The 13,861-nt window shown below is 38.6% G+C and overlaps 1 protein-coding gene across 1 annotated transcript; it reads left to right on the top strand.

Annotated features, from left to right (window-relative positions):
- Positions 1 to 2,229: 2,229 nt before the first annotated feature.
- LOC139689521 (melatonin receptor type 1B-B-like) lies at positions 2,230 to 13,485 on the top strand. The gene is made up of 2 exons (XM_071586694.1): positions 2,230 to 2,542; positions 12,520 to 13,485. Exons 1-2 carry the CDS (start codon positions 2,230 to 2,232, stop codon positions 13,470 to 13,472), a joined length of 1,266 nt encoding a protein of 421 aa, XP_071442795.1. The 3' UTR covers positions 13,473 to 13,485.
- Positions 13,486 to 13,861: the final 376 nt, after the last annotated feature.

Raw genomic sequence — 13,861 nt, 5'->3', positions numbered from 1 at the left:
AATTATAAAATGTCTATTTATATTTTAAAATATTAACTAATAGCCCTTCATACTTCAAATCTGTCGATTTAGAAGTTTGCTTGATTGTTGCATAGTACGTGTATGAAAGCATACAAAAACTTGAATAAATTTGTTTGGCCTCCCTTCTGGTCCCAGGTAATTAAGATGCATTGGCACGCTTTCAACTGGTGGAATATAAAACGCTAAATTACAGCGATGAGCAACTTAGGGCCCTTTTGCAAAAAGGGTCACCTCTGATTATACAGGTATGAAATATGGCTCCGCTGAAAATGTAGCACTTCCTTATCCTAGACGAACCTGGATTTTTTTGTTTAGTGAATATTAGTAATAGTAATGGACACATGACTCATTTCATCTAAAGAGAATATTTGAACGAAAGAGCCGATAAGAAATAAACAATGCCAAAGGAAGTGGACGGGACAGTGGCAGAAGATGAGGGAAAACTTAACTGCTAATCAGTAAAAGTTCTGCGAGTGTTGCTTCCAAAGCCTTACGGCGTGCAGTCGTTTGTCTGTGGCACATAGTGCAATCGGAAACGGAGATATCCAAGAAAAAATTGTCTGTCCGGGAAAACCCTGACATGTCTAATAGTCTTTAGCAGCTCTCATTCGATTGGCAGGACTCGTTCAATGGAAATGCATAGCAAGTGACTCATCATCAACTACCCCCGATTGACATAAACCACAGGTTTTTATTATTCATATTCTGTGTGAATATGGGAGATACGTATACAGTTCATTAGCAATGATGTTGGTCAACTCGTTAATCCTCATGCTATGTGAACAACGAACTTGAGCAGCGAAGGGAAGCAAGAGACAGTTTGCTTAATGTAATCTGGAAAGATGACTTATGTAATTGCTGCTCCTAATTCCAAATTGAAAACACTTTAATAAAGACTGACATTTTATGAAACAAATTCTACTCACGACGATTATTAGAAAATATATTTACGCCGAAAACAACGGTAAACAATCATCAGAAAGACAGAATATGAGCCTAATTTAGTTTTACTGTAACCATAATGGATTTTAGTGCTAGAAGAACGATTACATTTTAAATGATCTAATCCAGGAACCTTCTACAAAAACTGAAGTGTCATAAGAAGGGAAATTAGCAAATAGAGCGGTTTTTTTTAAAGCTTCTGGCAACTGCACTCCTGGTAAAGAATGCCAAATAATCGAATCAGTGCGACATCTCCATAATTGTCTCCTCTAAGAGAAGAGCGTTTTTGTCTGATTCAATTCGTATTCGTAAATAAAGTAATGATTAGCACGAAGTTAGATGATACGATCTAATCCACAGCACCTGAGGTCTGAGGCAAACGTAGGCGTCTTATGTGATCACGGAAACGTTTGGTATTTCATTATTCGATGTATCAGTATTGAGTTGAGGGCGCCAAAAATTGTACATATATTGTTTAATTCATTCAATCCAGGAGCTGAATCCAATTCGTGAAGACTTAGATTTTTGGCACTTATTTTCAAAGTGATACTCTGTCTACACTAAATTTCAACCACATTACCATCGATTAAGAGAATCATAGGATTGTAAACGTTATAAAATTCAATATCGTAAACGTTCAAATTCGCCGTCCGTTACAATCAAAACAAGAAGTTCGTGAAAACCCAAAAGAAACTTTCCATATGACAAACATCGACAGCACCAAACACGCCATCGCGTATCAAGATTACAATTCCATTTTTCACTGAGTGAAATCTACAAGGATATTGAATCGTATGGATGGGAATTTCGGAACAGTTGTGTAAAGATGCTTTTACCTCCGCTTTCGCGGATTGCAGTATATCACATGCGGACGCACGCACATGGTAGAGTCAAGTGTTTGTGAGTCGTCACTTCCCTCGAGCGCACGGCGGCAAAGGCCCACGTCGGCAGGAAGAAATGGAAGCATGAGGGGAAGGGTTTGGGGACAAATTGCATGCACGCGCCGGTAGCGGATAGGGGCGGGAGCAGGGTAGATAGCGGAAGCGTGAGAGGGAAAGATGAAAATGAAAATTTCAAAAAAAATAATACTCATAATAAATTAAATTTAATTCAAAAAAACGCCATGGGTGTCGGGAAGATGAAGAGCGGTATAAATATTCTGACTCCCCTCCTGTGCTGAACTAGCACGTGGAACGGTGCCATGCCCACGCTCCGAGGAACTCCGCCTAAAGTCTTTTTCCCCCGACCCCAACAGTTGCCCCCGGCATGTCCGGAGGCATAACCGCTGCCGCCGCCGCCGCTGCCGCCGCCGCCGCAGCAGCAGCTGCCGCCGCCGCGGCGGCCGAGACGGGACTGAGCGACGATGACTCTTTCAACCCGACGGCATCGGACGTGCCCTCGCTGGCTGAGGATGCGGCCGACGCCGGGTCCACGGAGGTCGTCTCGCCCGTCACCCTCAGCGGGCAATGGAGTCGAGTGGCCCGACTCCTCCTCCTGGCGAGTTTGGCGGTAATCGGCAGCGTCGGTAACGTTTTCATGATCAGCGCTGTCATGATAGAGGACCATCTCAAGAAGAGAGGTAAGCTCTAACGGCCCCAAGCTCTTTAACATTTCACCACACGAAGTGATCCCTCGACCGCCTCCAAACACCCTATATTTCGAGCGGTCGCTGCAAATTCTAGTTTCCCTTGACTTTGGATTCAATCATTGATGTATTTTTTCCTACTTGTTCCATTAGAGGATTCCAGTGGCGAGTTAAAATGGCCGCGATTAAAATTAAGGTGATGAAATCGACGTGCTGGCTCATAAAAAATAGGGTTTTTTTACATTTCTTTCTTCTTTTCTTCGGTGACTTAGGGTACCACTGGTGAAGCATGCCAAATAATCGAATTTGGGCAAAAACTATACGATTTATTCTCTTCGAGACCGGTTTTTTGTCTAACTCAACTCTTTTTTTAGAATAGAATTAATCTTAGTCAATTATCTAAATTTATCGAGAGAATAAAGGATAGTGCGAGCGTGTCATCTCCCTTCTCATGCTCTTCATCAAAAGAAGGCATTGAAAGGAGTTTTTCTTGTAATTCACCGTGAACTATAATTCCGCTGTCGCATATCATATATCTTTAGCTTTCAAACTTTCTTAGTTTTCTGTTTCTGAAAAGAAAACAATGGAAGATGTCCACGATAGGAAATATGAAGGAATACTATAAGAGATAAGGACAGCTAGAGAGCTGGCAAAACCCATTCCTAATGACAACTTATAGAGTTTATGATAAAAAAATACAGGTTTAAAAGCTATTTTTATCTCCCTATCTTTTTCTCATTATTAATCTGCTACACTGCTGGATACCATGAACGGTAAATTTTCCATAGCGTAAAGAATCTATTTGTTGTAAGGTAATCTACCGGTTAAGGTAGGTTTTTGGATGGACACAACTACCAAACAAACATTTTATTACTCCTAACAAAACACAAAATCCTTCATCCTACTCTATATCAGGTCCCTCTTCATCTCTGAGTACTTTCTTCCTCCCTTCATCCCGTCCAACATCCCTATCCTGTTCCTTCCCTTTCCTCTTTTGCCCAACATTCTCCCCTCAATTACAGTCTTCAACATCCCGCTGCCGGTCAATACCCCCTTCAGCCACTTTTCCTACCTCCATAGGATTGCTCCCAACAAACCCCTCTCTTCGCCCACTATACCAAGTACTTCCTCGTTTGTTTTCTTCTCTGTCCATTTCACCTTCTCCATTCTTCTCCACACCCACATCTCAAAAGCCTCCAGTCTACGTCTATCCTCCTGCTTCAATGACCACGTTTCCGCGCCGTACATAGCCCTACGTCCTTACGTCCCAACTACTTTGACCGTGTTGGTCCAAAACACTACCGAGATACGTAAACTGTTCTACCTGCTCTAGTTTTTGCCCTCCTATTTTAATGTTAAGCTTAGCCTTTTTCTTTCTAGAAAATCGCAATTCTAGAAAATCTGCGATTTTATAGAAAGAATCTATTATAATATGTTTTTCGAAAGAGCTTATAAACTATCGACGGGTCGTACGTGAGGATTAATAATAGATTTTTGGGGATTTTACATACACATTTGTTCTATTGCTAACAATAGAAAAAATAGAAATACATGCTCCGGAGAAAAATTCGCAACGCCCGATAACATTTCTATGCAAGATTAAGCTCTAAAGTACTTACGCAACTCTTCTAATGGTCCTCAACCATTGTCCGACAAACATCTCCCAACTTGACAACAAGATAGATAAATGGGAGAATATTGAACATATTGGCGTCTTCCACTGAGTAGTGCAATTTTGGCAAAGTGACCAGCACAAAATAATGAATGCTATCTATGGTTACGACAGAATTATCATGTACTGTGATAATGGCGGCAACTTCTCTTCAGTGATAACCGTTATAACAAGACAGCGTCGTCGTGGCAACCATAAGTATGCAACAGCAAGGCAACCACTGTTTGCCGGGCGTCAACAACGCATTGGTTTTCCCAAGTTATTTTTATGTGCTGAACAATAAAATATCACTTTTGTTGTAAGGACCTCAAAATTAAATACTTGTGTCACTCAAGAATAATAATAACGTGAAATATGTTTAAAAAAAGAGACAATCATTATATAAAAATCTAAAGAGGAATATACATATGAAAGGCATAAGTTAATTTTTCAATGAGTTGTAAACAGTTGGAGAATATCATTGCATTATGACCCAGCGTAAAGGATGTCAGCCCAAGTGTTTTACTCTCTGAAAAGCTTTTGTCAGAGCCCGGCATTTAATTTTTGGGGAAAGAAAGAGAATGTGAGAATTATTATCTGACTATTGAGTTTAGAAGCAAAATTCTCAATAAAATACGAGCACTTTGATGAAAGCTATCATTTCAGAAGCCTTGGAAAATCACATTTTTTTATCTTGCCACGTTAAAAATACATTCGTTTATTTTCTAAACTATAATACATAATTATTAAATTATCAATTCATGTTGAATAGGGACATGGCAGTACAGCGGGTAGAGCGCTTTGCTACTGACTGAAGGCCACAGGTTCGATTCCGGGTGATGCCTCTGGGCATCCTCAGATTCACCCAAGTTGTGTAATTATTCGGGCACCAGATTCTCTTACCTATCAAACCAACTTTCGGTTTAAGACTGTGGTTATTATGTTCAATATTTTCGCTGTTTGGTGTTTGATAGGATGGCTCATACACGGAAAATTGCTGGATGGTGCACATCCAGTCACATGATATTCAGATGCCCATCTCAAACGTATGAATACCTGCTACAAACAAGTGACAGCGCACATAATTTTATTGATATTATTTTCAAATGGTAACAAAGTCAAACGTCTCTTTCAATGCATGTATACAGTAAAATATTGATACGAAACAAAATCCCTTACCATCAGTGATAAATCACTGTCAATTTCAATGATATCTCTCTGAAAGAAAAAAATGTCAAATGACTGTGAAACTTCTCTAAAGTCTAACTATTGGTACATGTTGTCACATATTTAGAAACGCAAATTTCCAATATTTTTTATTTTTACTAATTGAGAAGATTTTTGGGTAGGTGGGGTAGAAGGCGGCGTGAAGGCAGGTGTAATTTACGAATAAATTGAGGTAATAATTTAGGGATTGCAAAAAGAGGCTCTCGTGGAACATAGAAGGCATTAGTCATTAGGAAATGTCCAAAACCTACCTGTAGTAGGTAGAATACCTTGAATAAAATGGATCAGAGTAAAATTCAGAAAAACGGAGAACCTTCCCTTCGAAGAGATTAATTTTAAGCAGATCCTTCAGCTTATAAACAAGAGATGATAGTTTAGGGACATATCACTATCACATGTAGGTTTCCTCCCGAGCTTAGAGACATTCGATATGAATTCGAACCACTGCGATCCACGGAGGAATCATCAATCCCTTAGCCCGACGGCCGAAAATATGTGGGAGAGCAGTGTGGGGACAGAGACACTTTATGATCCGCCTCGACCTTCGTACGAAATTTCTCGGAGATTGACCGCTGAGGCCCAGGGTCAGGGGCATCGCCTTTTCTCCGGAGACCGAATGGATCGCGGAACGCTCTCATCCGGTCGAGGGTCACTTCACGTCCACTTCTGCTCCTCATCGCCTCCGACACCTCCCACTTTCCCTCTTCCTCCTCCCTCGCGCCCCCTTCAACGCTACTCCTCATCGCGTGGCCCTGCGTCCTCGCCCCATGACCCCAAGTTCTTTTTTTCTCCTCCAACCCCGACAGCAGTTCGAACCGTCCAAACTCCGCGTTCCCTCCCGCAGCCACTCTCTCTATCCCCCCACAAAATCCTACTGAATCCTCACCCTCATCTAAGGAGAAACTCGAACGCAGGAAAGGACCTCCCAACACCGTGGACGAATCGATAGCCGCAAACAACCAGCCCAACCTCGAATCCTCATTTCGCTCTTGTCCTCTTTCCTCCCTCTAGTGGGGAAGCGGGAGGATGTGGCGAGGGGCTGGAGAGTGGCAGGGGGCTTTTGCTATACCTCGGACTTCTGCCCACTTACATCGCCTTCCTCCTCACAATCTCCTCCGAAACTCTTAGTCAATCCCCTGAACCTCTGGGACGCGACTCAGAAGACGAAATGGATGGTTTTACGAACGGCAAAAATATATTAATACATTTTTCCATATTATTATAGTTTTTTTCGGAATTACATTAAACGCAGGAAAGAAGTAGGGATCTCAAGAGGTATTTATGTATTGCTGTCCCGATATGTCTTACTGATATATATATATATATTGAAAATGATCGATATACTACTCCCACCGGATTTTTTCGTGCACTGATATTATCGATTGCTTTTAATCATTATCCCAAGTGTAAAAAATATTTAACCACGAAATATATACTTAATTGACATTAAATTTCGCATTAACACAATATCTTATTTTTTTAAGTTGAAGCATAATTTTAAAGTTTGGAAAGCCGATAGGTATTTACTTAGACACCAGCGGAAACTCGTGGGGGGCAGGTCACTTTCCGCAAGGCCGTGAGTCAAAGTCATACATATCCAGTCCTAGCCCTCCGCCCTATTTCCGGGGAACTTACTGCAAGAACCACTTTGTTTAATTATAAATAGAATTTGTAAAGGATCCTAGAGTTTATTATGGTTATATTTGCTGTCTAAAATATTTTTCGATCTCTCTCTCAGGTCTACATATATTTGAAATATGAATAAAATATGTCTTCATCTGATTAAAAATTAGGCGTTTATATTATAATATAGGCGGTCTTCGTGAGAAATTCATTCTTTGTTGCTTTTTTCCCAATTATTTTTCCAGTTTTTACTGGGAATTATTTCATCCAATATTAGTTTCTTTCAGGCTTTCAATTAATACAAATCATGTATGTGATTTTCTATCCTGGAACTTTATTCAAATGAGCAATAAACAATTTTTCAGACGGATTTTGATGTATAGATATTTAAGTTTTAATTCAAATTCATTAGACTACTTGACTTTTGTGAATATCTCGTTACAAAATTACCAAGGAAAATTAGATTCTTTTCTTTGAAACTGAAGCCGCCTGCTATTCTGTTTTCTGTTGCTTGTAATGCTTTCGTTTTACAAATATGGTAAATGGAATTTTAGTTCCTACTTGTATCATAAAACACAAGTTAAATTCAGCTAAATATAAATAAAAACAAGTTTTCTTTTAATAAAAATGAATAGGCATGAATCGATAAACCCAAAAAAATCAGGACTTATAAGGGTTTTGATGTGACAAATTAAAAGAGGGTCAGTTTGTTTAATACTATTTTTCCAAGCAGTGGACGGAATGTAGCCTCACTGCTGTTCTCACACATTATTCAAAAAAATGCAGCAATCAATCTTATGTTTAACACATGAGGAATTAGCCTTGACATACTGTAAATCAAATATTTTCATGTACTGCTAGCGACAAAGTTCTTGCACAAGTTGGGGTTCATAGGTGATTTTGAAATCCCCGTTTTTCATTCATTAAAAATCATCTTCTCTTTGGTCTTCCATGAAGAGAGGTGCTATCCACTGCCCTCAAATTTCTTGTTATCTTTTTTCGTTCTATCTTTCTTGGAAGTATAATAGTTCAAATGTGCATTTTTGGGAATTTTATCCTTCATGGAGTATGCACTCGTACATATTTGAAAATGCATATACATACATATGTGTGTAAATGGCAAATGCCAGGAGGGAGTGAGGGGGACATTAAGTACGGCTCACCGAAAAACGAAGCAGATTGTGCAGCGTAAAAAATGACGCGAATTTCGGTATTCACTGCGTTACTTTGTGTTTTTTTGTGATAATGGCGCCCGTAGAGGCCGAAGATAAAATGTCATATCATATAAAATTAATGATCGGTTTACAATTTCTCTCTGCACGGCTCAGTGTATCGAATTCGCCACATTATTTACTCATCTTGTATGGTACAGTTGGCATTCTGTCCCTTCCGATTCGAATTATTCCTTCCAAATGTACGAAAGTACACATTTCACAAGGAGAGGCATATGTAGTTATTCTCATAATTCGTACTGTAGCGTCTAAGAATTATGACAGGTGTTTTCAAGAGACTCTAAAGAACTACAATGCGGCTCTGCAAGTTTAAGGCATGTAAACTGAAATTAACATGTAAAAAGCTATAATATTTTTCAAAATATCAATTATTACATTTAGGTTTTTGTTCATAAATCTCCATCCAAAGGGCTCCAATGAGACATCCTCTCTGTGCTCTCGTATGTCTTTCACTTTTAAGAATAATAATCGACGTACAATCACCCCAACAATAAATCCAGTCTGCTGGCTTGCTTTCGTAAAAAGCAGAGGAGATGACTCTTAATTGAACTCCCTACGGATATGGCCACTAGGGCAAACATTAATCTCACCCAGGCAATGTTTTAGCAAAAGACGTTTTCTGAAGGGAAGTCCCACAACAGGCTCGTGGCCAAACAAGTGCTCCATCCTCGAGCTAAAATAAAATCTTTCCCCGCCTTAAGGAAGAAAAACTGTCGATGAAGAACGTTGAAACGACGACAAATTTAGAGGAATAAAATGAAACGGGTGCCTAGAAGGTTTCCGAGATTACGGATCGACAAACCACAGGCATTACTTCATTTATTCTTCAATATTTTATACTTTCTCCCCCTGCCTCTGACAGGTGCGGAAATTTCAATGGGAGAAAGTTTGGAATTCCCGAAGGCCTACTTTGCCGAGTTATTTTCTCTTTTAGCCAAGAAATTGACACTAACTTTATTTATTTAGGAAAAGTTAAGTTTTGACTACTTTGACAGCCATGATTCATAGTTAATCAGTTTTCACCTTCCAGCACCCCTTCCTACACAGAGAGAGAGAGAGATCTGTGAAATCCAGTTATTGCCCAAAAAATGTTGAAAGTTCGTTGTAATATATGGTGGCCAATAATCTCACTACAACATCGATGATGTTGGTGGAGAATTTGCCACTCAGCACTAATCTCCCTTTTCCTTGAAGGAGAAGCCCAAAGAAATATTTTGTGGAGAACGAATTAGCCAAATTTTGTGGGGTTCAAATTTAGTTTTATGGATAAAGGTATCATGAACTCTCCCAAATATTTGCTAAAAGAGGATGACTAAAAAGCCTAGAATAATTAAAGGATCAAAGGGTTATAAATCAAGACACACCTCAATGAAGGCCATATTAGGCCTTCGAAATGGTCATTTTTCAATTGCAAATACTTAATATGTATTTGGCATTAACTTATAAGTACGTTTAACACCAACCCAAGTTCATCAATTAATTAGCTGTAAGCCAATCGGAATTCTTGGGAGGTATTCTGTAATTCTTTAATTCACGACAATGGAAGCAAGAAAGTGATACTGAATTTTTCCCTCCATTTTGCACAAAAAATGAGACAATTATGGAAATATTTTTACAATTTTTTTGTGATCTAAAATTTTAGACATTCCTGTATTTTCCAAAATTCTAATGGTATAATGTCATAATTAATACCGTGCTCTCCAAACTGGCTATCCTTTAATTATTAAAGGGCAATTTCTACTTCTTTTACCCATTCCCTATTGGTAAGGATAAGTGTGAAATTACCACCCCTCCACCATCTTACATAATTACTGGGGCTATAATTAGCATGCAAAACATACACCGTTTTCTGATCAGCAGAGGAAAGATCATTTAGGTTTGACGAAAGTATTTCTCACTCTGTTAATCTTCTGATAATTTCAATTATGCATTTTTATTGAAACATTACACTACCATAAAAACCAGGTCTTCATTTTGTTTTAGTGATATCAGAATACATACAGTGAAGTGAAATTTCAAAATTTTCAATGAATATTTTGAAACTCCTTTCATGGGTTGATAAATGCTAACTTTGAAAAGACAGCAGTTGCATTAGTGAGTAATTGACAATGAGCTATTTGGTAATCAAGGATAGCCAAATTCTAGCTTTCTCCTGAACACCCCTTGATAAGGATATGTAATTAAATTGAAGACCCCTCCTCCCTAAAAGCTTTCTATAATTGAAGGACAGCCCCAAAGGAATGATGGAAAATGTGAAATGCATGCCATAATTTATTTTGCTGATAAGTGGAAATTGCCATAAGTGGAAATTGCCATAGTTTTGTATCTGGTAAAGTATTGAATCAGAATTTTCTCATTTCTGATGTTTTTCTCTTATATTAATTGCTATTTTTGAATGCAGATAATATCAAATCAATAATTTACCACTCCATTTGTCCAGATGAATTCTACTGAAGAAAAATTATCAAATTCTGAGGATGAAAAATAAAATGAAGTTGGCATAGAAAGATCCAGAAATAAATTGTAATTTAATTTTATTGAATTCAATTGCAAAAACATATGAAATAAACATAATAAAAAGATCACGGCACTAGATTTGCATTTTCTCTTTAACCATTCATTATGTAACATGCCAATTCTGCAATTTTTCTGCATATTGCCACTTAAAACCTTTAGTGTTTACAGGGGAAACTTTTATTGTTGAATTTTCAGTGCAGAGTTGCATTCATAATAAGTTCATTTAAGTGACAAAGAATATTCTCTACAAGCATTCCTGGTCTGAATGTCATTTGCACTGTCATTTTTATCTCTACAAATATCATATTTAATGGTGTAAATGTATTAACGATGGTATTTGCCCTCATTGAATCTTATAATAAAGTGGGAGTATAAAGAGTTTTGATAAGATGTGGGCATAATGATTAGGCATGTCAGAATTAAAATAATTGTGGGAATAGAGGGCCATATGGTCAAGTTTATCCACATATTTCTGTGCCAACTTTTCTTCCCATAGGATGCCCAGTTTCTCCATGTAAATACGACATCAATGACTATGAATCTTGATGAAAGTTAATACAAATCATCTGCTGTGGCTCCATTTATTCATTCTCATGAACTGAAAGGAAAATATTCCATTCTTGGCGGAAAATTTTCAACCCTTTTACCTTCTCCACTTGTGAGAACCTAATCAAGGTTCCAAAATATGAATGAGATCTGAAAAACTGGGATTACTTCACAGCCCCCTCGTGTAATTGTTTACTCCTTATTTTATAATTGAATTTCGAATACTGATTATTACTATGGACCAAACCCATGTAAAGTGATATGTCATGCAACTACTGGAAATGCAATAATTCAATAATTCAGTCTCATATCCAATCTTTGGACAATAAAAAGGATTTTCATTGGTTGATTTTCATATGGCCACAAGAAATGTCATATGTCGTAAGGCTGGTTTAATATGAAAATGTGACCACATCTTAAATTTTGTCCTTTGGCACATGAAATAATTTACAAGGGCAGTCTGTACTCAAAATAAATTAGTCCTCACCCCTAAACTAAGCCCACATACCTAACACATATATCCCATCTTATTAGCTTCATTCATTTCATTTCATACCCTTTCCTATTCTATAATAAACTATAAAAACTATATTAGGGAAAGATAAATCATAAAAAACTTATAAAAACCTGTCAAAAATGATCCTTTACAAACAACTACAAAGGTAGTAATTCCATTTTCCCATATATGTGATGATGTAAACCTATTACTATAACCATGCTTCACCACATGGCAAAGTGTAGCAAAAAAAAGCCATTTAAATGATAAGTTTGTTTTTTTCTTCTCTTCAACCACATCTTAAATTTTGTCCTTTGGCACATGAAATAATTTACAAGGGCAGTCTGTACTCAAAATAAATTAGTCCTCACCCCTAAACTAAGCCCACATACCTAACACATATATCCCATCTTATTAGCTTCATTCATTTCATTTCATACCCTTTCCTATTCTATAATAAACTATAAAAACTATATTAGGGAAAGATAAATCATAAAAAACTTATAAAAACCTGTCAAAAATGATCCTTTACAAACAACTACAAAGGTAGTAATTCCATTTTCCCATATATGTGATGATGTAAACCTATTACTATAACCATGCTTCACCACATGGCAAAGTGTAGCAAAAAAAGCCATTTAAATGATAAGTTTGTTTTTTTCTTCTCTTCAACGCTTAGGTAATGCATTCCTGGTCAATGTGGCCCTTGCAGACCTTCTCGTAACAGGTCTCTTGATACCAGCCTCTGCAGTGGTACTTCTGGCTGGTGCCAGAGATTCCCTCGGTGTCTGCCGCTTCCAGTGGTTTCTCGCCGTCCTTTGCTGCCTTGTGTCCGTCCTCACCCTGGCCTCAGTCGCTGTTGAGAACTATGTCCGTCTCTGTCGGCCTCATCATGGTGCCGCCCTCACTCCTGCCCGCCTCACAGCAGCCCTCCTTGCCATTTGGCTACTAAGTGGATCTGCCGTGGCCCTGCACTTCACCCTGGACCTCGCCCCGGACCACTACTGCACCCGCCGCCTAACTGGGGGCCTCTTGCTGCCTTACCATGCTGCTGTGGGTGCATTGCTTGTTCTCCTTCCACTGCTTCTGGCACTTGCATGCTATTTGCGCATTGCAGTTCACGTCCGCCTTGCTTCCGCCCGGCCGAGCTTCAAGCCACCTGCTGCATACACATGGGATTGTGCCCTTGCCAGGACCAACTTATATAGTTTTATTCTCTTCATCATGTTTTGGTTGCCTTTTGGGGTCATCATAGGCGTGGGGTCAGTGAAATCTATACCAGCCTCTTTATTCTATAACCTCTCCTGGTTTGCCCTCAGTAAGTCATGCGTGAACAACTTCCTGTATTGTATCACAAACCGTCATTTCCGTAATGCATATGTTAATCTCTTTCACTACTGCTGTTGCAAAACAACAGTTTCATTTTCTCGCCGCCAGCGAGGGGATGCCACTAGACCTTCTGGTGATGTTCGTGTGCACATAATTCCTGGCTATAATATGTACTCTTACACACATCATCAAAGCCCACAGAGGAGTAGGGAAACTAATAAGTGTGCAGCACCTAAAAGACCATCTGGCTGTAGTCGGCCAAGTACCAGTGGTAGGCCTAGTCGTGTAGTTTATGAGTTATGATTTGTGTAAAATTTTGTGCAACATCCATGGGCATGCCTTTAGAAATGGCCATGGATCTAGTAACCAATGGAGTATGTAGAAGTGATCTCAAGTAGTTTTTTGATGGTTGTAAAGAGTATGAAACTATTCTGTATACTTCATATTTGTGGTTTTGTAAAGAAAGGCCTATTTTTCATTTTTCTAATGGGCGTATAAAATTTACATTCCAAAAGTTAAAAGTACAACTGGTAACTGAATGTCATTTTGACACACTCTTTTTCTATGTCCCCATGATTCTCCAAGCATTCATTGCCTGAAAATGTTGCATGAGTAAAAAAGGGATGTTGGTATCTCCATGAATAATGGCTTCCTGGAAACTTATTTTACTGAAATATATAACATCCAATTGT

The sequence above is a fragment of the Hetaerina americana genome, unplaced genomic scaffold (assembly GCF_022747635.1).
Source record: "Hetaerina americana unplaced genomic scaffold, ioHetAmer1.1.p SCAF_24, whole genome shotgun sequence".
Taxonomy (NCBI): Eukaryota; Metazoa; Arthropoda; class Insecta; order Odonata; family Calopterygidae; genus Hetaerina; species Hetaerina americana.
The sequence above is the reverse complement of the archived record's forward strand: the minus strand, read 5'-3'. Positions and strand labels throughout refer to the sequence as shown.